At 39.6% G+C, this 25,291-nt stretch overlaps 1 protein-coding gene across 3 annotated transcripts; it reads left to right on the top strand.

Annotated features, from left to right (window-relative positions):
• The first annotated feature begins 873 nt into the window (after positions 1 to 873).
• camsap3 (calmodulin regulated spectrin-associated protein family, member 3) lies at positions 874 to 24,539 on the top strand. Of its 3 annotated transcripts, XM_005749956.1 has the most exons (19): positions 874 to 931; positions 1,257 to 1,396; positions 8,653 to 8,915; positions 15,284 to 15,424; positions 15,660 to 15,746; positions 16,687 to 16,719; positions 17,551 to 17,689; positions 17,785 to 17,924; positions 18,018 to 18,102; positions 18,231 to 18,273; positions 18,376 to 18,431; positions 18,687 to 18,759; positions 18,905 to 21,011; positions 21,099 to 21,223; positions 21,427 to 21,713; positions 21,802 to 21,895; positions 23,097 to 23,221; positions 23,317 to 23,435; positions 23,989 to 24,539. In XM_005749956.1, exons 2-19 carry the CDS (start codon positions 1,264 to 1,266, stop codon positions 24,286 to 24,288), a joined length of 4,350 nt encoding a protein of 1,449 aa, XP_005750013.1. In that variant the 5' UTR covers positions 874 to 931; positions 1,257 to 1,263; the 3' UTR covers positions 24,289 to 24,539. The 3 variants fall into 3 exon arrangements, with proteins under 3 accessions (XP_005750013.1, XP_005750012.1, XP_005750011.1); XM_005749955.1 differs by having other exon boundaries at positions 881 to 1,396; positions 18,723 to 18,759; XM_005749954.1 differs by lacking the exon at positions 16,687 to 16,719 and having other exon boundaries at positions 881 to 1,396.
• The last annotated feature ends 752 nt before the right edge of the window (positions 24,540 to 25,291 follow it).

Raw genomic sequence — 25,291 nt, 5'->3', positions numbered from 1 at the left:
GTGCTTTGTGTGACAGTTGTTTTAAAGAGGTAATAAGGTTAACATCACCATACTGTATCTACTGCTGTAGCTCTTTGTAAGGCAACGGTTATTTAATGAGATCATAATATAGCTTTTCATTGAGTTTAATATTGTTTTCGTTACTTTCACATGTTAATGGACAATTGAGGGGAACAAGTAAAAGAGTAATACAAATACCTTTACTAATTTCATCTACCTTAGATTCATTGTTTACTATATTTGTTTTCTATCTGTCTGCATAATATATAGATCTGTATGTTCAGAGCAGATTTAGCAAAACGTATTTTGATTAATTAACAGCTAAAAGTCCATAATGTTCTCTGCATTCTGTCTGCAATAGGCCAAGAGTTGGCCAACTGCAGTGATGGATATATTAACCAAGATCATACACGTGCTGTAGTTTATGACTAATACAGTCAAATACATACAAGTTAAAACCCCAAATATTTACAGAAATGGTCACAATCAAGACATTGATGACAATACAGAAACTGAAGGTAGAGTACAGCTCAGAGAGGTACATTTTATATGTGTGTGTTTGTGTAGGCTACGTTTTTTTTCTGATACCAGTCGAGTTATGGTACTAATTCAAAATTTAAGACAGTACTTTTAGATTCTAATGTTCACATTTGTAAATATTTTAAATTAGTGAGTTATAGTTAATCTACATGTTTTTTCGAAGGTTACTGGCTGTTTGACTTTCGCACTCAAAGGTGTCCTTTCATCGACCCACTTGTGTGCGAGCAGATTCACCTGTAGCAAAAGCGCCGCCACACCTCTACCTGCTGTATCATAAACACTGAAGTCCCGCCCATATTGTTAAAGCTTATTTTCTATTGGACGGTGGAGTGGACGAGCGATTCCACTGTGGAGCACCTGGTAGTCAGTCATCAGCGGGACGAAAGCGTACGTACGTACAGTGAGCTGACAACACGGCAATGCGGACGAAGAAGGGCAAAAACGAGGGGAATAGTCCGGTTTATAGTAGCCCAGCCGGTCGGGGCTTTAGTTGGTGTTAAGGCAAAATTAAGCCAGGACTTCGTCTTCGAAACCTCCGACAAAAGGACCTTAGTTTTATTTGGAAGTAGCTTCGGAGCGGATATTTCCCTGCAAAACCCTGAACCACATCCGTATTCCCAGCCCCGGTCGTATGGAATCGTCTGCTCCAAGAATGATCGCTTGAATATTTTTATACTGTATCCTTTTCCCCCCATCACCGCTTCCCATTTTTACAGACTCGCTATGGTGGACTCCCCTACCATGAGGAAGACTTTTGTGGTCCCAGACATAAAATCATTGGATTTGTATGACTGCACTAAATCAAAAATATGCGCAAGTGTCGGATGGCTGCTGGCAAAGTCCTACGGCAGCACAGGTAGGTTTTAGTTCACACGGCAGGCCTGAATGTTATGCGTAAAGGTTGTGTTAAGACCATTTGTTGTCCAACAGTGTGTTTATATTGTGTCTAACAGTGTAGCGAAAACCGGTATGCATGTAGGGGAACTGCAGTGTGTGTAGTTCAGCGATTTTCAGCACAAAGAGGCGCATATGAGCAGAGGAGCAATGCATCGTATGCGTTTTTGACACTGACACATGTCATTTGTTCTCACTCAATGGGTGGGCACATTTGGAGGTATGTGTGTCACAGAAACGGCCTCCTCCTGTAGGCCTTATCACGCTAGCCCATTCTGTCGCGTTTCCAGCCACCAGGCTTCAGTCAGAAATTGCAGGCTAGCTGCTGGGGATGTTTTTAATCCGGTTACACAGACAGGGCACACGGGGCGTATGTTTTTCCAGTATCTTTCTTTCCCCTAGTGATGGTGACAGCCCGCAGTACCCACAGTAAACGCTGGTTACTGCTTCATGTTATTTGGATCAAAAGCAGACCGTAGCTCATTGTGCGCTCAGAGAATAGACTACCAGTGCTCTTGTGCCTTATTATCAGGGGGTTTCTTTCCGTGTCCTTAGTCAGCAAATTTCAAGAAGCAACTGGGAGAAGCTTTGTAGCGCAAAACGCACACCCACAACATAACCAAAACATGTTTTCTGTACTTAACATGTAGCCTATCATAAGAATTTGTTTTGTCTCATTTTCTTGAGGCATCTCGTCAGCTTTGACCCTGAGGTGATAGCATGGCTCTTTGTTTGAGCACTCACTGGTGAAGATTAGACCTTATGAAGCAGACATCCGATGAGCCTTGTAAAGAAAAGGCCTTGATTGCTTTATTTTTTCAAAAGTAGACTACACATAATGACATAATGTGGTTATAAAAAAACAAAAGAGAAACATATTACTATACTAATACAAGGATCATACATTCTTGGACCTTTTGATGTTACAGTGTATTTTTATTTTATTTTATTTTTTTTAAATACAGGCATTACTTATTTTATCCTGAAATAGGTGTGAGGAGAACTTCATTTAACTTTAGCAACATGAGTTGTTTGTTTCATAATTTCAGGCAGGTCCCAGGTTTAGGACTCTGGGCTGCAGCTCATGTGTACTCTGTTAAGCACCTCAACCACACCCTATGGTCAAAGTCACTCCATACCAAGCTGCAGGAATGTAAGGACAAACACTGTTATGATGTGGAGGTTTTCTCTTGATCGAGTTCAATAGCCCTGCTGATGGTAATTTTTTTGTAAAGCTGGGTGACATCATCTTGTCCCTTACTAGAAACCTAGCTCATTAGGACAACACAGAGCCCAGCAGGAGCCAGACAGTCATCTGGTCATGAGCCTTTTTAGGTCAGTTAATCTATAGATAACAATGGGTGGCATTTTTAATTCCAGTCTCTCCAAAAATGGAATTTGACATGGATAACAAAGTAGTGTTTACAGTGCATTTCATATTTAGTTAGATTATTTGCTAAAAAGCTAATGTTTAACTAATTAAGGAAACCAATAACCACTTATTGAGATAAAATTTTAAAAAAAAATCTAGAATAAAATCAGCATCAGCGGCAATGATATGGATGGACTGAAATATTTGTGTTTGCATAACAAATGTTTCAAGCATGGCAGCACAATTTAAACAATAAAGTTTCCTACAAGATAGTTTCACTTTTGCCACAAGCAAACCCCTACGGTTAAGTTCACTGTCTTCAGTCAAGATTTTTCAAGATTTCAAGACTTCAGTCTTGTAATGTGCAACACATTGTCTCAGTGGTCAGCGCTGTTTTTCACTTTTCAGTTAAAATGCTTTTTTACATGTTGAAATATTGGGCTGCCATGATGATTTCGCTGTCTCCTTTAACCAAGGAAACATGGACCTTGTGTTTTAACAAGGAAGGAGCCTGTAGGCTGTAACTCCTCATTCTAGTAATGGACAACTCACAGTAGCTACACAGTATCTTTTCAATACGCTCTGTTCTACCTAGGGACATTTGGCTATCAGCATTTATTTTTTAATATCCATCATTACTGGTGATTTGATTAGGTTGCCACGTCTTTACATAGAACTTTCTCCTATTTCATACCAAAATGGAAATTTTGTAATAGAAGACTTGTAGGGAAAAATGCCTGTGAGTGTTGATTTGAAAGGTAAATATCTAAAATATAATGTGTATTTTCTGAAACATGTTTAGGATGTGGCTAAAAAGCAATCCAACCCGTTCTCTAAGTAGTTTGCTTGTGGGTGTTAAGAGGTTAATGGACGAGATAAAATGTTGTTTTCCTTCCTGTATAGTACACTTTAACTATATCTATATTGTATATATGTATACATGCTTGCATACTAAATATACATGCGAGGGTGTTTAATGTATGAAAGTCTTGGGATATATATATATATTTTTTTTAAATGCATTGACTTATTATTTATGTCTAATATTTTCCATGCAGGGTTTAAAAAAAAAAAAGAAGTTAGGCATGAATGTAATTAATTATTTACCCTTGAAGTTCTTGAAGCTGTCATGAGAAATGAGTTTCCAGATCTGAGTATGACTCAAGCTGGAATGGGACAAGAAACTTGATTTACCTGCTGAGGCTTAAGAAATACTTAATCTTATAGTGACAAGTCCAAGGGCATGACATTTATGCATTCTGTTATTCAGGTTTCCTTCTAATCATTGCCAACGTGAATTATCTGTGTTTGTTTTCCATATCTGAATAACAGGGAAACAGACTATGTCGCTGCTTAAATATTGTCTTTTATGTCCAACAATCTCTTGTTGGAGTCATCCTATGTTTTCTTTTCATAGCTATAAAACCAAACCACCTCACACTTTGACCCACTCTTACCATTACAGTAGCATATTACCTTCACATAGCTACAAAGTTGCTGGCCCATACTGAAATCCTGTTTGACTGATTACTCATCCTTTTCCAATCATTGTGACAATGGTGAGTCAGCAAGGGAGAAGGACCTGAGGAGGATGTTGGCTTGCTTTTAATGTTTACTTAAACGGTTGGGATTCCTGTTCACTATATGTTAGCCTTTCATGGCATTATACTGTTAAATGCCAAAACACCTCAAAATATTATTAAGACTTTCTCTCTTTAAAATGTACTTCGCTGTACGCTTGCCATTTAATGCAGTTTAAGCTTGTGCTATAGCAAGGTGTTGCCCATGTGATAGGATATACAGGCCTGGTAGAGGGAGCTACTGGTGATGATGTGGTGCTTGATGTATAGTGCAGAAAGTACCCTTTTTACAATAGTGATCAAATAGTACAGTATTATTTAAGAAAGGGTTAATGATAAGATCTTTGTTGTAGATGGCAATAATAAACAATAAAGCTCAGATAAGGTAGTGGCATTAGCATTTTACACAGAACGAGGGGTCACGTGTGGGGTAGAATGCTACCACGGCCCCTCTCACCACTGCTTGGTTTTGGGGCAGCAAAACAGTACCTGCTTTGTTCTAAAAATGAGAGCATATAATCGCCTGTTTGATTCTTCACCACATGATGAAGATGTTATTGTATAATTTTCAATGAAAGATTTAAAAGTTAAAACCGCTTTCATTATTATAACACATATAATGCTGAGTTAAGATACAGGAATTGTAATTTTGATTGGCTTTCATTTACTGCCTAAAGATTACATGGAGAAATTTTTAAAATAAATCTCTCTTAGAGTTCCAGAAAGGCTCCCATGAGAAACCTGGACGTTTAGATAGTCATATCCAGCAGGTTGACATTCATTGTGCTAAAGCTTACACCCCAGTGTAAAGTGACAATTGGTGGATTGTGGATTTCTTCGCTTGGTTTAAATCAGTTTCGATTTCCACCTAGCAAGTGAGGTGGAGAGTTTGTATTGTTCGGTGTGTGATTACTGTAGGACAAGTGAGCATGGCTGTGAAATGACCAGCATGCTAGCTCAAATAGTCAGTGAGGTAGAGGGACATGTGGTTCCTGTTATCAGCAGGCTATCAAACGATACAGGGCAGTACAGATGATATCTAACACAGCTGAACTGACTTTCAACCACATTAGCAAGTTCTATACATCTTACTGCATGTTTTAATAGCTTGGCCTGATTTACTTAAGAAAAAATAAATACTCGTCACTAAAATAGTGCTGTGATCTTTAAGTTTGTAACACTGTTTTCATTGTATTCTTTAGTCCCAGGTTGGTATCTAAGACATTTGGGTTAACAAAAGCACAGACCCGCTGAAGAATCGCAGTCAAAATCACAAATTGCTTGACTGGCTCTTCCTAACAAGCGTTCCTCTAGCTTACCGTCTATGATGATGTGTTTAGAAGCTTTTTGCACATTTGACTTTTACCTTTTTACTCAAACCAGTAGATAAGCATTGACCCCATGAACTATAAAAGTGACAGAGGTAGTTGCTCCTGCTTATGCAAACAAAACAAGCACATACTTTTAATCTAAATATTCCCCTGGCAGGGCATTGATGAATATAATTGCAGCATCACAATGCAAGGCTTGGTTACAAGTATTCCAGTTCGTCATGCTTTTTGTTACCTTGTATTACTTTTAGTTTTTAAATCGGGAGTGTGCTTTACTAAATAATTGTTGCTATTTTTGCTGTGCATGTGCATAGTTTTGGGGACCTGTATAACAATTTGAAGCCTCAGTTTTCTAGCCACTTTGTTTCTGATATGTGTCACACAAAGTGATCATTCATGGACAGACTGTGTCATAGGGAAATCATTCTTTTATCGATCTTTCCAATCTCACTCAGTTGTGGCATTTGCATCCTACTTTGCCTTCTGGGCTAATTTTTTTTTTCTGGTTTACCTTTTTGTCTTTTACACATTACAGTGGAATTTTTTTCTTTTACATATACAATGCACCTATGTGACCCAAGATGATTTGTTTTTACAGCACTAAAGTAGGCACTCCAGTTTTGGCACCTGAGAGTATTTACAACAGCATGAACCATGTGGCATGACTGATCATATTGTGTGGCAACTATAGTCATCATAGGGTGAGACAAAGGGAACAGGGCATTGATTAAAGGAGGTGGCTTTTGTTTCGACAGCTGATGTCAATGGATCCATTACATGATTATATAATGATACAGCAGTTTAGTGACACCTCCCTTGTAATAATCCCTTTGTTCTTCTGTTATATATAGTCTAAGGCTCTCAAACACACACACACAAACACAAGTTTTTTCCTTTCTTTTTGCAGACATACTGCTTGCGTTTAAGCAAGTCAACTTTTTTGTCCAAGGGCCTTTGAAACGGCAAGTCACATGTTTGTTTATGGTTGCACACAGAAACTGGCTGTTAGGTTTGCTGCAGAGAAACCAGTTTCAAAGGGTGTGTGTTTGTGTTTTTAGGGTAAACGTATAAAAGACAGATCATGATAACAAAGTCATTTGTGCACTAGTGTTGAAGACTCAGATTTTTGTGTTTTTTGCTGTTGTCATCATATTTCGTCTTTATTTTCACATTGGGTGAGAGGGTATAGCCGGTGGGTTTTATGGGCAGCACAGTGGTCGTGTGGTTAGCACTGTCGCAAAAAAAGATCCCTGGTTTGAACCCTGGTTGGGGCCTTTCTGTGGGGAGTTTACATGTTTGTTCTCCTTGTGCCTGCGTGGGTCTCCTCTGGGTACTCTGGCTTCCTACCAAAATCCAAACATGTACATGTTGGGTTAATTGGTTATTCTAAATTGGACTGGGATAAGAGGGAGATAAAGTGCTTAAAGTGTATAGAATAATACACTTTATGAGTGCATGCTTAAATGTAGCTTGTGGTTAAAGTGTTTTGAGTGGTCAGTAAGGGTAGAAAAGCAGTATATAAATGTGAGTACATTCTTATCTAGTGATGGCTATCTTGTGTGCTGAGCAAGGTACATCCAGGGTCCATTGTGGTATTAAATGTGATGCTAATTTTGGTAAGTGAAAAACAAACAGAACAAAATGTTGAAGCGACTGAATATCTGTGAAGGTTCTCAGTCATCCAGGTCATCGTAGTCAAAGGAGCTTGCAAAGAAAAGCGTCTGGACTTCTTTAAGTTGCTTGTTGCTGATAAGGTGGGGCCAGGCTTCACAATGAACTCACCCAAAACTCTGGCTGATTGGGACCCACACCCAGTTTCACACCTTGGCTCAGGCGATTAGAGGATCATCAGGGGGTCCTTTTTTCCTTTTTTGTGGGTTACTCCCACTGAGTTTAAATCTGGGACTCTCCACCATTTGACCTTAGAACTGAAGAAGCTCCTCGGATGAGAGGTGAAACGTCTTCAAGCAACTTAAAGAAGTCCAGACGCTTTTCTTTGCAAGCTCCTTTGAAGTGACTGAATGTTGAACAAGACAAAACAATATCCCCGTACACTTGTTGTGAACATAAACATTGTCTATACACATACTTTAAACATGTTTATTCCTGGTTTATAGTTGTACAAGGCAAATCACACGGACATCTCGCTTTGGACTTTATCGACTGAAAAATAGATGTCGTTTCTAGTTTTAAAAACCGTAAAACCAGTGCAGAAATGCCTCAAACCTGCATTATTTAATATAGTACCATTACCAGGAAACACTTGACCCCTGTTTCAATCTAGGGGGTCAATGTTGACATTGTGGATGACTATAAATACCTTGGAGTACACATTGACAATAAACTGGACTGGGCTAAAAACACCACAGCACTTTACAGGAAGGGCCAAAATCGTCTCTATTTTTTGAGGTGACTGAGGTCCTTCAACATCTGCTGGACAATGCTAAGGATTTTCTACGAGTCTGTTGGGGCCAGTGCGATCCTCTACACCGTTGCAAGCTGAGGGTCACAGATTCCAACAGACTCAATAAACTGATACGTATGGCCAGTAACGTTGTGGGGATGGAGCTGGACTCCCTTAAGGTGGTATATCAATAAAGGGGATTAATAAAGTATTCTGATTCCTCATGGGGTAACAAATTGAAGTCAGTTTGTAAAGAAGTCTCTCATAGTCTTCTTTACCTCCCTTGCTTGTAAACCTCAGTAAACTCATTCCTGATAAGATCATAGGCTTAAATGTTAGTGTATGGTTTACTGTGTGACTGACATGTCACTAGCACACTTTGCCCCTTGGTTTCACTGTTAGATCTGTTATGTCTGGTCTGGTATAGTTGTGTATGCTCTGGCAATACTGTTGCGCACATGTCTGTAATAGAACCACTACTAGAAACTTCTTTTTTTTAACCATTTGTGTCTTTTTTTCCTCTCTCTGTAGAAAATGTCCCTGCAGAGCTGCGTGACCCTTTCTACTGTGACCAGTATGAACAGGAGCACCTTAAACCTCCAGTAACACACCTCCTGCAGTCATCAGAGCTCTACTGTCGCACCTACAACATATTACTGGGTAGTACTGCAACTGAGGCTCAGCCAAAAGATAACGCCACCCTGCTGCAGCTTCTAACTCAGAGAGGCGTCGTTGCCAAAGACCAGGACACAACAGTGACTGATGCTGACCTCCGACATAAACCCATCAAAATGGTAAAATGATGAAACTGTCTGGGTGATGGGGAGGGTGAAATGCTTTTGTCTATTATCCTTGGGATTCTTCTCGTTAGACCAGATTCTCTGCTATGCAGAACTCTGTAGGAAAGCAAATAGGTTCAAGTTCGCTTGGTTTCTGATATAGGGCCATGTTTATGCTTTGATTCTAGGGATTAAAGGGCATCAAAAAGACCCCCTACTCATTCAGCCCTTCCCCCACTCCCCAAGCTCATCCCAGAGGATGAGTGGATCCAGCTGCTAGGACAAGAGCAGTCATGGTCACATGAGGAATAACCACTTTACTTTAAGGGTGTGTGTGTGAGAGAGATGATCTAGATACAATAGATGGTTCAGATCAGAATAATAGCTTAACAATTTTGATGAAACATTAGCTGTTGTGTGTTAAGAGAATTCTCTGGGTTGGCTGTGTGAGTCAAATCAAGAGAAACAGGTTTATCCTCTTAGCTCTTAACAATAGATTTCCTTCTCGCTTTCTTTCTTCCTGCTTGCTTAGTTCTTGTTCAAACATAATATAGTCATGTGTTCTTTAATGTGGATAAAAAAACTGCAGCTGGCTAATATGTTTTTGCTAAAACTACAGGCTGAAATAAAGGGAAATCTTTTTATTTAAGGAAATATGCATTTCTTTTCTGCCCCAGCTGGCACAACAACTTTCAAATTTAAAGTAGTCTTCCCTTTTTACAGATTACTATCCTTCTCATGGAATGGTATACAATGAAAATTCCCCAGCCATCTTGGTTTACGTACACACAGGCTGTTTTTGAAAGCTAAGCAGGGACTCTCCAAGGATTAGTAAGGAAAATGGTGTTATGTTAGGTGAATGCTGGTTGCTTCACTGTTCCCGTTTGCTGGCCAAAGGAGCAGGTACTTCCCTGCTGATGGCACAGTTGTAATGAGAACCTCAGGTTTTTGCTTGAAATGGGCTTATGCATTGTTTTGTTTTGTTTTGTTTTTCTCAGCAATACTGCTGAGAATTTGAGTCTTCGTTAAGAGTAGAACCTGATAAAAATCCAAATTTAGATGTCATATTGTTGAACAGATGCACCTATAAATCTGACCCAATTAATGTGAATGCTGCCTTTTTCTTGACTTGGAGCGAGAGAGTGTTTTTTAAAGATAAAAGATACAAAGCAAGATGAATAATGGTAAAAACAGAACCATCCTCTAAAGGGGCTTTGCTAGTTTATTTTTACATAGTATTTTTCCTACTTGTGCTCTGGTGAAAGCTTTAACGAAATAAAAGGAAGAATAAATAGTGTCACATGCACCTTCACTTGTACCGACTCTGAGATCACATAGTTGTTATATTAGATTAGTGGAGGACTTTCTTTTATAAACATGCTTGCTCTTTGCAGGTTTTCTGACATCACCTGCAACAATATCAGTACCCTGATCTGACATCACACATTCTGATGACTATGATGATAAATTAATGTCAAAAATCTTAAAATTCAATTTTTTTCCACTTGTAATCACTGTAATAATGGCTACGGTTATGATTTCTACTGGGATTATTAGATCCAGTAATAACTGCCTAATGAGACATGCCTCTTTCATGTGTCATGTTGCTGTAGTTTCTGAGCATACAAATGTCTCAGCTTGCCTGCCATGTAACTTAGCTCTGAATGAGGTTTCCAGGTCAGGAAATGGTACCTCTTAACTGTAAATCCTAAATTTGTTATTTGGCTGCTACTGTTAATGCTGCATTTGCTGTTTTGCTCCTTTAGTGTATGAGCTTTCCAGTAGCTGTTTGGCTTCTCTTTGGGCTTGTCGCCACTGACTGGCACTGCAGCTACAGTGTGGCAAGCAATGAAAGTGGGTCATGCTGCAGCAATAGAAGGATGGGGCATCATTGTGGGTCTTGGCCAGTAAACGGCTTTGCAGCAGCAATCTGCTGCAGGACTGCTGTATATTAAAGCTTCACATATTTGAGTCAGACAAGGTAGATAACATGCTACATGCATTTAAAAGCATGTAGAGTCATGCTTGTAGTTGACTGCACACTGGTGCCTGTTATTCTGCAAAGCCATCAACTGTTAATGACTTTTTACACTGTTATTGGTAAATCGCACAACTTCATATTATTGCTGCTGTTAGCTAATCATTGTGTTTGCTAATCGTGTAAATCCAGCGTTGCAGGTTCATCATAAGCCGTAAGGACACATTGGGTGCTGGCTGGAGTTCATGCATCAGGACTGGAGTAGAATGCCACTGACCTAATCAAAGTAGGGCAAAAAATTAACAGATGGTTAAAGATAAAAGCTAACCTAATGCATACAGAACTGTAAGTTATCATCCCATTTTAAATCCATAGACATTAATATGGAGTTGGAACCATTTGCAGCTATAATAAGTTTCATTATTCTAGAAAGGTTTCTACAAGATTTTGAGTTGTTTGTGAGAATATTCAGAGGAGCATTTGTGAGTTCAGACACTGCTGTTGGGTGAGGGAGTCTGGCCAATGTTCTAATTCATCCCAAAGGTGTTTGAGGTTGAGGTCTGTACGGCCCAGTCAAGTTATTCAACAACAAACTCATCCGGCCATGCCTTTATGGACTTTGCTTTGTATACTGGCAACAGTCATGCTGGAATATAAAGGGGCCTTTCCCAAACTGTTCTCAAGAAGTTGGAAAAATTGTCCAACATGTTTTGGTAACTGAAGCATTAGATTTCCCTTCACTGCTCCAGAGTCCAGTGGTGAGATAGTATTAATGTGTCTATGTTAGATGGAGGAATCGTAACACAAAAAAACCTACTTAGAATTCCTTGGAATTGGGTTCAAATCCTGCAGCCGCCTCCACCCCATTACTTGTGTCCTATGTGTAATGAATTATATGTCCTACTACTAACTGTTCTTCTGGTCCACTACTTCTGATGGTTGCCCAGCCCCCATCACTCCTCAGATTGGGGATAAAGATCTTTGAAGATTAGAGATAATCTGCCATGCAGACTGAGTGCAATCATCCACTATCGCATGACATGCCAGAGATGACCACTGACTCACCAGGCACCTAACCTACCTCACAATATGAAATAAATTGGTTAAATATGTTTCTGTAACAATAGATTCTAATTCTAATCTATATGTAATATTACTATAGATACTGGGTTAAGTGTCGATTCCCACAGTGCTAAAGTAAGTCATGTAGCTATAATGCTGCTAAACCTCTTCCTGGTCTCCTGTTGGTTTTGGATGGCAGTGACACTTTGTCTTAAATCATAGTGCTGTGCTGGCAGGTTTTCTGGTCAAGTGAGCATCATTCAGGAGCTTAACTGAAATTAGATGTGGCAGACTATCTGAAACACTAACCATCATCTTGCACATTTATTCTGCTTTGGGCTTCTGTTGAATGATAACTAATGTGTTGTAATGGAACTTGTTTACAGTATACAAAATTACTTTTATGCAGCTTTTCTACACTTGTCTTTACTTGCTTAGGTATACAGTTCATATACATATGGATGTTCATACTATAACCCCTTTCTAAAATCCCTTTCTGGGCCCCAGCCCTCCCTGATCCCCTATTTTTCTCCCCATCAGGTGGCACCAAGCAGGGTAGGGAATGGGGTTAAGTCATATTTCAGACGTAATCAGATTTTTCCCTCATAATCTCACGTAATGCTTAACAAGATGCCTTTTGCATTCTTTGTTTATCTGAGTTACATTTATAGACATGCAAACAGAGTTTCCAAATAATCCCATAAAATTCCATGTTGATCGGGTTAATTTGTGGCCTATTAATTTTTTGTCTGTGTGTCACATTGGTTTAAGGGGTATGGATGTTTTTGTTTTTGTTTAAAGAGCTAGGACTAAGCCAGGAGCAGAGAGCAGTGCTGCAGTCAGGCTTGTACTGAGATGCATTATGGGTCAGCTGGTTGGTTGTTATGGTGATCTGGCAGGCTCTGTGCTGTGTGTTTGAGTTGCTCCTCTCATTAGGGAGACTTGTGATTTAGCTTAGTGAGCTCTCCTGGGTGTACAACGGGAAATCCACTAGCAGCACCCCCTCCTTTATCTCCTTTCATTCTCCCATTTTTTCCATGATTTACCCTCTGAATCATTACTGTAGGCATGGCATCAGAGTCAGCCACTCTCAATAATTCTGTCATGCATTTGTTCTTTTTCTCTCAGTCATCTTCTTTTCACACTGTGGCAATAGCTCCAACCTATGATTACACACTTTGCGGCTAAAAGCAAAAATGTTATATCATTTTGCTTTCATGGCAGAGCATAGTTACTGGCAAAATTTACTGGTTGTTAGGAAAATACAAGTGAACCATTGCTTATCAATATTCCAATATTTTATGATTTAAAAATTGTATAATATGTAATGTTACATCATGATGATGATGATGATGATGATGATGATGATGATGATGATGATGATAATAATATAATTGATGTTTAACGCAGTGGACATTTTTATGTTCGGCTCACATTGACTCATTCATACAAAAATAAATAAATTAAGGATCTGTATTTTGAACTACAGAATCCTGTAAAACCATGTTAATATAATCAATTTATTTCCAATTCTTACAATGTTGGAATGATCAGTACTAAGTAATTATATTCTGAATCCCTATTGGTTTTGGTTTTTGTAGGAACATTTATTGCTTTGATGTTTCAGCCCTACAGTCCCTGTATTAGGCAGGACACACAGAAGCAGTAACACTAGTGCTGGCAACAGTGGTTGGCAAGCAGGTCACTCAGGGCCACACTGCTCACAGAAACAGACTACAGCACATCCAGATAGCTTTGACCAATATTATCTGGCAAGCTTTTGCTGGCATACCCCACCCAGCCTGCCTGCCCATGCACTGTATGTGTTCAGGTCAGCACTTTACATCAGGGATCAGTACACAGATATGCACACAGCTGGACTGCCCCTGCCCCCCATCTGGGGCTACACAAGAGTTTAAGAGGAAAAGAATCTCTGAAGTTGTAAGTAGTGAAAGGCGGCAGGCGCTGATTTGCACATATTAAGCTCCAAATTGTTGACAAGATTTTGAAGGAATGGCCCCACAGTATGTTTTAATCGGCCTTTTGCCTCTCTGCTAGCCTGACTTAATTATTGTAACAAGCCTGTTATTGCAGTTACCTATTAATGTATTAATGGAGAGATTGGCACCCAACTGTACTGTTGAAAGGCAATTTAAAAGGATTTGGATAAACAAGTTAAAAAAGGGTTCATACATGTTTTCAATTTGTTTACAAGTGTTTAGCTTATTGTATATGAGAAGCTAGCAGAAAGAGAGTGCTGCTGGCATTACTCACTCAGATGACGAGAAAGGGCAAGAGAAAGGTGGCCACAGTGGCACATTCTAAAACTGAACAAATTTATTAGCAATTTGTATAAACAAAGTAGAATTAATATTCTGAACAATTATGAATATAGTGGGAATTGCATAAATTTAAAAATTGTTCAACTATTATAATTTGCAGCAGTAACAAGGTTGACTATAAGATAGTGTTGTACTCTTTGCTTTGCTGTGTTTGTACCCTACAGTACAAACAGAGCACAACGTCGAATAAGTTAACAGGTTTATAGAGTTAAAGGTTTCACTCTAGCTGAGCTGATAATGTTACTGGAACATTTTAACAGGCTTTGCCTGTAAGTTCTGTCTTACAGGCAAAGTTGTTAATGTGTTTTATCTATTAACCAGAGCTCTGTAATGGTCTTGTCTAAGTAGGTAACTTCAAATTGTGATTGTTAAATACATTTAAGTACGTTTTCTTTCTTCTTCTTCTTTTTTGCTTGATTGTATTTGAGTGGGGAAAATCAAGGTTTTATAACCATTTTGTGTGTCAAAAATACATTCGGTCACAAGCACCTGTTTCTTAAAGAGAATGGTGTTCTTTGTTATGCTTCCTGGTGATCTAGTTACAACACATCATTTTGTCCTGCAGTCTCTCACACATGAGTCATACAGAACTATTTCACTGTGCAAAAGAGAAAGGGAAATGGCTCAAAGAAGGCAAATAAAGGGAAAGCAGGTAAGGAATGGCAATCTTGCAGACCATGTGTTCACCTGCTACAGGTCCAGTGCCTCTTTAATGATTTAATGAGGGTATAAACATGAGTCCAAAGGTCTTCCACATCTACTGATGTGTGTGTGCTTACTTGTTGAGAGCTGTTGTTAGTTTCTGCTGACTCATAACTGGCTTCTAGTGACCTCTGGAGGGTGTTTCATGTAAATACTGGTAGTGGTGCATTGTATTTTGCTGTAAGGACCATGCTAGAAAAGGATCCAACATTACTGTCTTAACTGTAATTGATTGATGCTGCCCAGGGTCATTGCTCTTCACTTCCTTTTTTTTTTCCTTCCCATGTGATTTGGTGAAGAGTGCTCATCTGGCAGTGATGGATGCCTTGATGGCTGTGGGAGCCATGGAGACAGTGACTGCGGTGAAGACATGTAGTTCTGCTGAGCTCCTGGGAAAAGCAGCCAGCTGGGAAGATGCTCTGCTTCACTGGGTTAATGAGGTAAGGAACAGGCCAAAGAAAACAATGTCTTTTTCAGAAAAACACCTAATTTTCTTTCAGAAGATGTTCTTGGTTCAACATTTGTATGAGCACTAAGTTAGTAGATTAACTGGTGACTAATGAACTGTAATTCTCTAAACTTTGTTTTTTTTTTTTTTAATGCTTATTTCTGACTTTGTGAACACACGGTACAAAAGAATGTGGAAATGATTTTCTCTTGTTATTATGCTATTAGTTGAACCAGAATCTGAGAGAACGTACTGAAGGAGCCCAGAATGACTTGTCTGAGACCATTACAGACCCCCAACCTGTTCAACCATCAGTGAGTACTGCATTAAATATTCAGTGTGTTGTCACTGTTATTGTATTGTTATTTCTATCCAGAAACGCGTGATATTCTTGATGGGATTATGCAGTCAGGGCAGGTCTGTTTCGTTTAGGTTTTTTGGGGGGAACAGGGTGTATATAAATGAGTATATACATGGGTGTAGTCAGCAATTTTTGCAATTTTAATGATGTCAGTTGCTGTTGCAAATCAGGTGTAGTCAGGTGTCAGGTGGCACTAATCCAGAATTATCAGTTGGCGTGGCTCAGCTTCTATAATGAACAATTACGTGTGTTCTGCTCGAACCTTTAAGTTGCAGTGGGTGAAAGTGAAACGGGTATCTAAGAAATGGAAGGAAGAACTTTTTTGTTTTACACAAAAAATGCACAACACAAGAAAATGTATATTTGTGATAAACAAATGCTGTAAAATCATAGAAATAATATATTGCCAGTGTGCAAACAGTGTAGGTTACATAATAAAAATACATTTGAATTTTGATAGATTAAATTTAGTGGTTTGCCTCATCTTCTGCATATTTGATAAGAGCTTTTTGTTCAATAAAAAAAAGTTTACATGAAAAATATCATGCTTTGTCCAGTCAGAACAAAACCTTCCAGCTGCTACATTGGTATTCAGAAACTGTGACCCTGTTTTGGAGGCAAAATAAATAATTATAAAAGAAGCTCATTTCTGTTTTTGCTTCCTATTCCTACTTCCTTACTCTATCAATCCTAACAAGTCTTGGTTGATATATTAAAACAAGGACAAGGTGGGAATTGCTTTTTCAAGATGGCCGTCTTGCCATTTCGAGTAAATAAAGTAGTCATAACCCTTTGTTTTTCTAGTTCTTCCACTCTTGGCTTAATATGTCTCCCTGTACTCCTGTTCTCCATTTCCTTCTATTTCCTGTCTCTCCCCCGCCCCAATCTGACAGTGTCCTACTCGCTGGTACTGGAAACTTGTTCCTGTAAGTTCCCTCCTTTCCTCTGCTTCCTCCCCTTGTCCCTCCATCCTTCCAGTGTCTTCATCAAATTTATCAGGAAATATCTGATGGTCAGGTTTGTTTGTTTCTTCCCCAAATGTGACGTGGGAATGCATTGTGCATCACATCCTAGTAAGCATTAAATTGCACTTAACAGCGTGTGATAGATTTGGGCTGTGACAATAGCTCTAAAGACATTGTTTGTGGAGACATGTGGTGCATGAATAGCAGGGTTTTTTTTCTCGTTTTTTTTTTTTTAAACTGATCATCTGAAACTGCCATGTTCAAGTTTTTCTCAAGTGTGGGGCAAAGATGTCTGTAAGTGTTTATGAGAGTAACAGAAAGGCTTCTAATCCACTGGTTCACTGCCACAGTGGGCTGTTTTGTCTGTATACTATAGCTGCACCTGAAACATTTTCTCTCTTTCTGAGATCTAATCTCTTTCTTTCATTCTGTCTCCTGAGACCTTCACTTGACCCACTTTTTCTGAAGAAAAAACCCCTTTCTTTCTGCTCCAGTTCAGTCACTCTCTCTGCATCTTCAGTTTGTTCACATTTGCGCTCTCCTTTTCACATCGGTTTAGCATGACCTTTCTTTATTTCATTTGTTGCTTTTAATTTTGTAATCACTTTTTATTATTGTGTATCACTGTGTGTCTGCTTAGGAGCATTTACCTATGTTTGATAAACTTGATGGTTGATGGCATGAACTAATATGTGAAATTTATAAAATTACATTCAACATTGTGTGTGATTTGTCTTTTTTCTTTCTTTCTTTTTCTTTTTTTTTTTTTTTTTTTTTTTTTTTTTTTTTAAGCTCCGCTATAGGAAGGATAAAATTCAGTCCAAACTAAAGCCAGTTTTTCCAGTAGTGAATGAAGTTAAAGACCTGTCCAGTGGATGTGCTGTTGCTGCTGTTATACATTACTATTGCCCCGGCCTTCTGAGACTTGAAGGTACCAACAAACATTCTAACAGAATGCTGCAAAAATGACCTTTAGAACCTGAGACATTTGTGAAAATTAAATTTTTTTTCTCATCTCTCTGTTAGATGTTTGTATGAAGGATTCCATGTCTGTAGCAGATAGCTTGTACAACCTGCAATTCATCCGTGAATTTTGTGACAGCTGCCTAAAGAGCTGCTGTCACTTGGCACTGGAGGACATGTTATATACACCACAGGAACTTCAGGTACTTTCAGTCTGGATCACTGATGAACAAAAAATATATTCACACAAATACTGTGTTATCTTTTGAGTGCTTGATTTATTTTCTGGGATTTAGATGAACTTGCTGAGCTTCCTGGCAGAACTGCTTAGCTGGTTTGAAGTACAAAGACCAGAATTTGTGCAGCCAATAAATATGTTAAGTAAGTCTCACTGATTTGCGGTCCTTTCTAAATATTGTTTAACACGAACATATATTTCATATATATCATATATATCATATATAATTGATATATTTTAAAAAGTCTGTTTGTGGCTTTTCTTTTGTCAGGCGAATCTACACCAGTAACACCAAGCAGCTTGAGTGATAACAGGTACAGAAGCTTTCTGGGTGTAATTTTGCTGTTGTAGTAGACTAAGGGCAACGTATTATTTAGACAATACCGTCATTTAAGTGAAGTATTTGTGCTTTGCAGTACCTCCCCCTCTATATTCAAGAAGCCTTTCCTCCCAATTTCCTCTTCTGCATCAGGTAAGATGAAGACTATGGTCAGCCATCATTACATTTAGCTATATAAGCATTTTACAGTGTGGTTCACTTATTTCCTTCAATCCATGTTTGTCGTTTAGTTGTGTTTTGTGCTGTTTGATAGTCTTGTTTTCTTATTTGGATAGACATTCGAAACTTTTTGTAAATGTTTTCCCTTTAATTTCTGTGTTCCATTTTTTTGCATCCCGGTGTTGTTTGCATGCCTTTACATGTCTGTGTATGTCCCATTGTACTCAGGATCTTTGACTCAGTCTACCTCAATGTCTCATATAGAAGGAGCTGGAAAGACATGGAGCAAGAAACCTCTGAGGTAGGACTAGCATATTCCGGACTGATTTAAGCATTTTTTTTAATTTTTTTTTTAATGTGCTCATGCTTGTGTTTTCTTTTTTTGTTTTGTTTGCTGTTGGGCTTTTTTTTTTTTTGTGTTTTTTTTTTTTTTTTTTTTTTTTAAGCCGGCCATTGTCTGCAGTATCCTTCAGCATTCCTTTTGGGCTAGACAGCGACGTAGACATTGTGATGGGCAACCCTGTAATAACCCGCTCTGTGAGCTCAGATCAGCTGAACCCAGCTGGTCAAAATATGGCGAGGGTGCCCTACACCCCTCCCGAAGACCTCAGTCATTTGCTTGGCAAACCTTCAGGACCTAATGGTCCACAGAGAGCATCCTGGGCCACCCAGACTCCCACTGTTCCTAAGTTGGCAGAGGAGAATGACCTTGGGACAAGTGAAACAGGAGAGCTGCCTACAATTGAAGAGGCTCTTCAGATTATTCACAATGAAAGCAAAATGGAGCCTCGTTTACACCCTGATGGTGCTCCTGACGGCTTCTACCTCCACTCTCCTGATGATCCTGCTAGTTCTCGCTATAATGGCAATTTACCACCAATCAGCTCCTCTGCACCAACCCGCTCAGGAATGATGTATCGGCCAACAGGAGAGTCCAGCGAATCCACTCGCACTAGAAACACTTCTGAATGTTCACGAGATGATGACTCAGTTTTGAGAGACGGTAGTGTGGATTCAGATGCATCAGAAGACATGCCTAAAGCCCAGTCCACTCCATCAACACCCGGTGCTGCAGGTGGTGCTGCTATTAGAGCTGGTAAGGAGGTTCCTGACAGTGGTGTGAAGATGACCAGTTTTGCAGAAAGGAAAAAGAAACAGATTACTGATTCTCCAAAATCTAGTGATTCTCCTCAGATGACATCATGGGCACAGAAGTCTGAAGAAAGCCCCAGCAAGAGCCCACAGCTGAATAATGAGATGTCGGAGTTGGGGGTTCGGCTTGAAGAAAAGCGCAAAGCCATCGAAGCTCAGAAGAAACGCATTGAGGCCATTTTTGCAAAGCATAGGCAGAGACTAGGAAAGAGTGCCTTTCTGCAGTTAAAGAAAGAGCACCGTGAGGATGAAGGTGAGGGGAAAGGAGAGGATGGCCAGGTCAGTACCTCATACACAGAAGAAGACCTCTCTCGCACACTTGAAGAGCGGCTAGCACGAATCGAATTGGAAGATCAACAGGAACAAGATGAAGAGCACCCCACAGTGGAAGATGAGGGTAATGTTAAAAGAGGACTTGCACTCAACAAGCAGGTCAAAGAAAAGGCAGGTACACCAGGAGAGAAGCACCATGGGACACCTACTGACAAAGTGGTTGCTCCTTTAGGGGACTATAACAACGCAGTGTCCAAGCTAACTGCAGCTCTTAGCTCCCTGCAAAGTGACATGCAACGACTGACTGACCAGCAAAATCAGCTAATGAAGAAAAAACCGTCACCTTCCAATAACAAGTCTTGGGTTATTCCAACCAGCCCTAAAACCTCCACCTCAGCCCCTCCTCCTGCACGCCTGTCACGAGAAACCACTCGAGATTTAAATTCGGCCTCTTCTTCTCCGTCTCCATCACGCAAAATCACAAACCACACCACTTCTCCTAAATCTCCTCATGTACATCGAAGAGCCCAGTCTGTACCTCCTAAAAGCCCAAAACACAGTCGTCCATCAGACACTAAAGTCCCCTCCCTGTCGAGGGTTCTTACCCCACCTACAAATGTAGACCGCATCCCCCATCTTCGTCGTGTAAATCCCTGGCAATCTCAAGTACAGACTTCATCCTCATTCTCCATTGGTGACTCCGGTAGCCTAGATGAGCTGCGCTCATTAGGACCAACTCCTGTGCCAACAACTACACTGACCCCAATACCAGCTTCTACCCCAACTCCAGGTCCTGGTGCAGATGACGGCCTGTCAGAAGTAGGCTCCAATGATGGACAAAGTATATTTAGTATGGACCTTGAGGTCGGGTCCAATCATGGTCCATTGACTAGAAAGGAAGGGGTTGCAGGAGGGGGCTACAGCTCTGGTGCCCCATCTGAATGTTCTTTTGAGAGTGATGCACCTGCAGGGATGTTGAATGGCAAACGCAATAGCCTGATAGAGATCTCACTGTCTGCCTTGGGAGGAGATGGTGAGGAGGATGACCAAGTGCCTGATGCTCTCTCTGACTCAATGAGTGACCTCACAGAGGCAGAGAATAAAGCAGCAGTTGGTTTCTTTTTCAAGGTTGGTGGCTGACACATATTTTCACAGTATATATCTGCATAGAAAGTGTGCTATAATTGGTGTGCATTCATCCCTTTTTATTATTAGGATGACAAAGATCGACCGGAGGATGAAATGGCTCAGCGAAAAGCAGCTTTTCTTGAAAAACAGCAGAAGAGAACAGAAGAGATGAAAAGACGAAAACTTGAGCAGGAAAAAGAAAAAGAATCAAAGTGAGACCAGTTTCTGAATATCTTTAACTTAATCATTCTTTTTTTTATTTTAAGCAGCCAAAGGGTGCACATAATTTGGATTTAATAATTTATTGTTCTGTGTTTTATGACTCGAATTGTTGCTATCATTAATCCCATAATTCAGTCTTGTTGCATTTCATAATGTGGCGTTACACATTAAAGGTCTTACACTTCATTTTTAGCAAGCCCCAGTGGATGATCATTGAAGGCTGGGGCAGTAAAAATGAGGACAGACCACAGACCCCAGGCACTCCTCCCAAAACCCCACCAGCAGAAGGCACTCCTCAACGTAGAGGAGACTTCACTAAGCAGGAATATGAGAGGAGACAGCAATTGAAGATCATGGAAGACTTGGACAAGGTTCTGAAGCAGAAACCCACTACAGTGCGTGGTGTCAAGAAGCAGAGACCTAAGACTATGTTCAGAGATGACTCTGTGCTCTCTCAGAGTCCTGTCAAAGGTTTCATGGGTAAGTACTTCTGACTTTAACCAGTAAAATTCCCGGCTTTTGTATTCTCTCTTCCTATGTTCACATGTACAATATTTCCTACTTGTAGGCACTAAGCTCAACAAGGTATACTCCCATTCATCCATGAACCTGTCCTCCATGGCTAATGACCCTGGCGGTATGACCGTCAGGAAGTCACCCAGGTAACCTGCAAATTGATAATGACTTGATGTATTTTCTTTTTTTAAATGGTTAAAAAGTGGGAAGCACAGAATTTAGCCTGAAACATTGAAATTTAGCCTGTGTTTAAAGTCTCCACTCCAAACTATATACCAGTTTTTAAATTGTGTTGATAGGCCAAGTAAAAAAAAAAAAAAGCGTTTTTTGTTTTGTTTTGTTTTGTTTGTTTTCTTCTGAATACTACCGTCACATTTACTGCGAGAAGAAAACCGCAATCGAAAAATCATATTGCAGCACGTGACATTAGGTTGTTAAGGAAGAGGAGAAGGTCTTAGGAGCGATGGTAGCAAGTGAGCGAGAGAGAGAGTGATATTGATAGCGAGTTTTGATAGTTGAGAAATTTGTGACGTTTAGCGTGTTTGGAGTGTAGTTGGTGTGTAGTCATTGTTTTGTGTGTCAAAATAATGAGTGCACTGTTGAATGTCACATTTGCTAGCCAAAAGCCATTAAAGGTAGATTGAAATGTAAGTGCTGTCTCCAGGTGGAAAACAGGAGGAATGTTGACAGGTCTGCAGGTATTATCCCTGTGATATGCGCCTCTCTTTTGTAGTTTTTTTTTTTTAATTTCACAAATAATTTGTATGGCACCTTATTGTTCTGTAATTTTATTTTTAGAAATAGTTTTAAATGGTTGTACAAAAGACACCTGAGGTATTGCATGCATTTTTAGGTAAATAGTTGCATATAGCTTTGCTGTTTGCAAAATTTGTACATATTTTTTTTTAAATGTACAATTTCTGTTTGCATTTCAAGTTATGAAAATGATTTGTTAAACATGTTTTTTGCTTTCACAGTAAAAATTTTTACCTACTCTGATTTTATTATTTTTCTGTGATTTTTAGATCATTTGTGTTAATACAGTAAGTCAAAATTTAAAAAAAAATGACTGTAGATTTAGACATGTGAGGTTGTGCTGAAAAGAATGATATCAAATAAGGTAAGGTCAATAGTTTTTAAAGTTGAAATATTAAGGTAAAATCAAAAGTACTGAAAAACAGCCAATTTAACCTTGGACCCCAGAGGGTTAAAGTTTAAAATATTTAATAAGTGGGTGTTCTTGTATCATTGATACCAACTATAGATGCAGTTTAGTCTGTGTTATCAGGTGCAAATGAAAAATAAAGCCTCAAAATGTAAAAAATGCTTCCTCTGTTATCTCTCTAGTCGTTCACACTCTCCTGCCCGATCACGGGGAAGGTCCCCAGGACGAATTGGTGTTCAGAATGGAGAGAAGGACTGGGAGACTGGCTCTGCTATTTCCTCCCCTGCTTCTATCCCAGAATATACAGGTCAGTCATAATTTCCACACAAAAAATTGTAAAAATGAATGCTGCAAGCATTGTTTTGTTTGCTTTATAGCATTTGGAAATGTTGTGTTTTGCAGGACCAAAGCTGTACAAGGAGCCTAGCTTTAAGTCCAACAAATTCATCATCCATAATGCTATCACTCGTTGCTGCCTGGCTGGGAAGGTCAATGAACCACAGAAAAACAAGATTGTAGAGGTAAATCATCCCGCTGTGTCAGAGTCCAACAAAAAGCTACACCCTAATTAGGTTATGTAACGCACTTAAAGCCAGGTTTATACATGTTTGCGTTTGGGTTGTCCCAGACAAAAGCTGCTCAACATGAAAGAACTATAGTGATTTTTTTAACTTGTGGCTTCCAAATGGTGATACTATGTTAAAAGATGGCTGTTGTAATAGACTTCCAACCAGAAATTTTAAATGACCATCTCACAATGTCACTGCTGCCACGACCTATTTGTCAACAATTCAACATACAGTGATGCACAGATCATTTTGTGAAAAGACAAAACAAATTGAAGATGGAGGTAAAACATGCAAAACAATATGTTTGAGGTGGCGGCAAAAGTGTGGCGGCAAAACCTTTGTGTAATATGACTACCAGCTGTTGTTATGAATGCCCTAAGGAGGATGTAGCATGTAAAAATAAGTTGGTATTATCATCACACAACCTGCATGCATCAAACCTAATGTCCTCCCCAAGTTGATTAGGTCCATATACTTATTCTTTTCTCTATATCTCTCTTTTCAGGAAATGGAGAAAAGCACAGCCAATCACTTTCTTATCCTCTTCAGAGATTCCAGCTGCCAATTCAGAGCGGTTTATACCATGAACCCTGAAACCGATGAGATGGCACGGCTAACTGGCATTGGCCCGCGAGTCATCACGCTTGATATGGTCGAGTCCATTTACAAGTACAGCTCAGACCGCAAGCAGTTCACCGTCATCCCGTCCAAAACCATGTCCATGAGTGTTGACGCTTTCACCATCCCTGGCCATTTTTGGCAAAAGCGCCCAGGAACTCCCAAAAAGTTTGGCACTCCTAAATAAAGACTTATCCAATAAAGGTAGAGGTGCTTTTCAGGGAATCCATTCCCAACTTGACTTTTCATTTCCCTTGATTTTGGCCAGTGTGGCAGTTGAGATTGTTATTCAGTTAGAATAACAGAAAACAGATTGACTGACTTTGGACAGCTATCCACGTGGAGCCTAAGGATAATCCAGTCAACACTACATGCTAAGAGAATGGGCCAAGCACCTACTCACTCAGCCAGTGTGCTTAGAATAGTTTAACTCTGGCTTTATGTGGTCTACCTAGATTGTAAAATAATGCAACTGATTCAGGACAACAACTCTTCCCCCCCCCACCCCTCATGCCTTGCCTTACCCTGCCATGCCCGAGTCATTTTTGCGACTCTAAGGTAAGAAAAAGAGAGGACAACCACACTGCCTTTGCCTGCAAAACAGTACTTAGGGCACGAGTAGTTCCCACCCATCTCAGTTCTGCTTGCATTTGCCTTTTCTACTTCTAGGGCTCACTCTTTCCACTCTGCTGAAACAAGTCTAAGGTCTCAGTTTTGATTGGAGACTTCAGCTGAAAATTAATAGCAGATAACACTGCTCCCAATGAATGTAGGGCACACACTAACCATTCATTCCATTCAGGGGTGTTTTCACTGTTTGAATCTATTATAGTGAATGGTCCTTCTGCACTGGTAGTGACTGCTGTCATTGTCAGTGGACTTCCAGACCTAGGAAATGCTTGTGCCACATAGTTTGTGAACTCCATTCAATCTCTCAGCTGTAGACATCTGGATGTTTTTTTTTTATACCATTTGCCATGTTTTTGCTGGACAAAATTATTCACTCTTTGAGAACTAAAAGAAAAATGAAATTCATGTGACTTTTTCCCTAGTAGCTCGCTTTTTTCATTTTCAACATGTGATGAATTGAAATGTTATTTGAGCTTATCTTGAAAAATAAACCTGGAAACATGAAGGAGGGCTTTATCGTGTTTATCTTGGATACAGCTCTTTGTGAGAATGATAATCAA

Source organism: Pundamilia nyererei, unplaced genomic scaffold (assembly GCF_000239375.1).
Source record: "Pundamilia nyererei isolate P.nyererei 1_Seehausen unplaced genomic scaffold, PunNye1.0 scaffold00258, whole genome shotgun sequence".
Lineage (NCBI taxonomy): Eukaryota > Metazoa > Chordata > Actinopteri > Cichliformes > Cichlidae > Pundamilia > Pundamilia nyererei.
The sequence above is the reverse complement of the archived record's forward strand: the minus strand, read 5'-3'. Positions and strand labels throughout refer to the sequence as shown.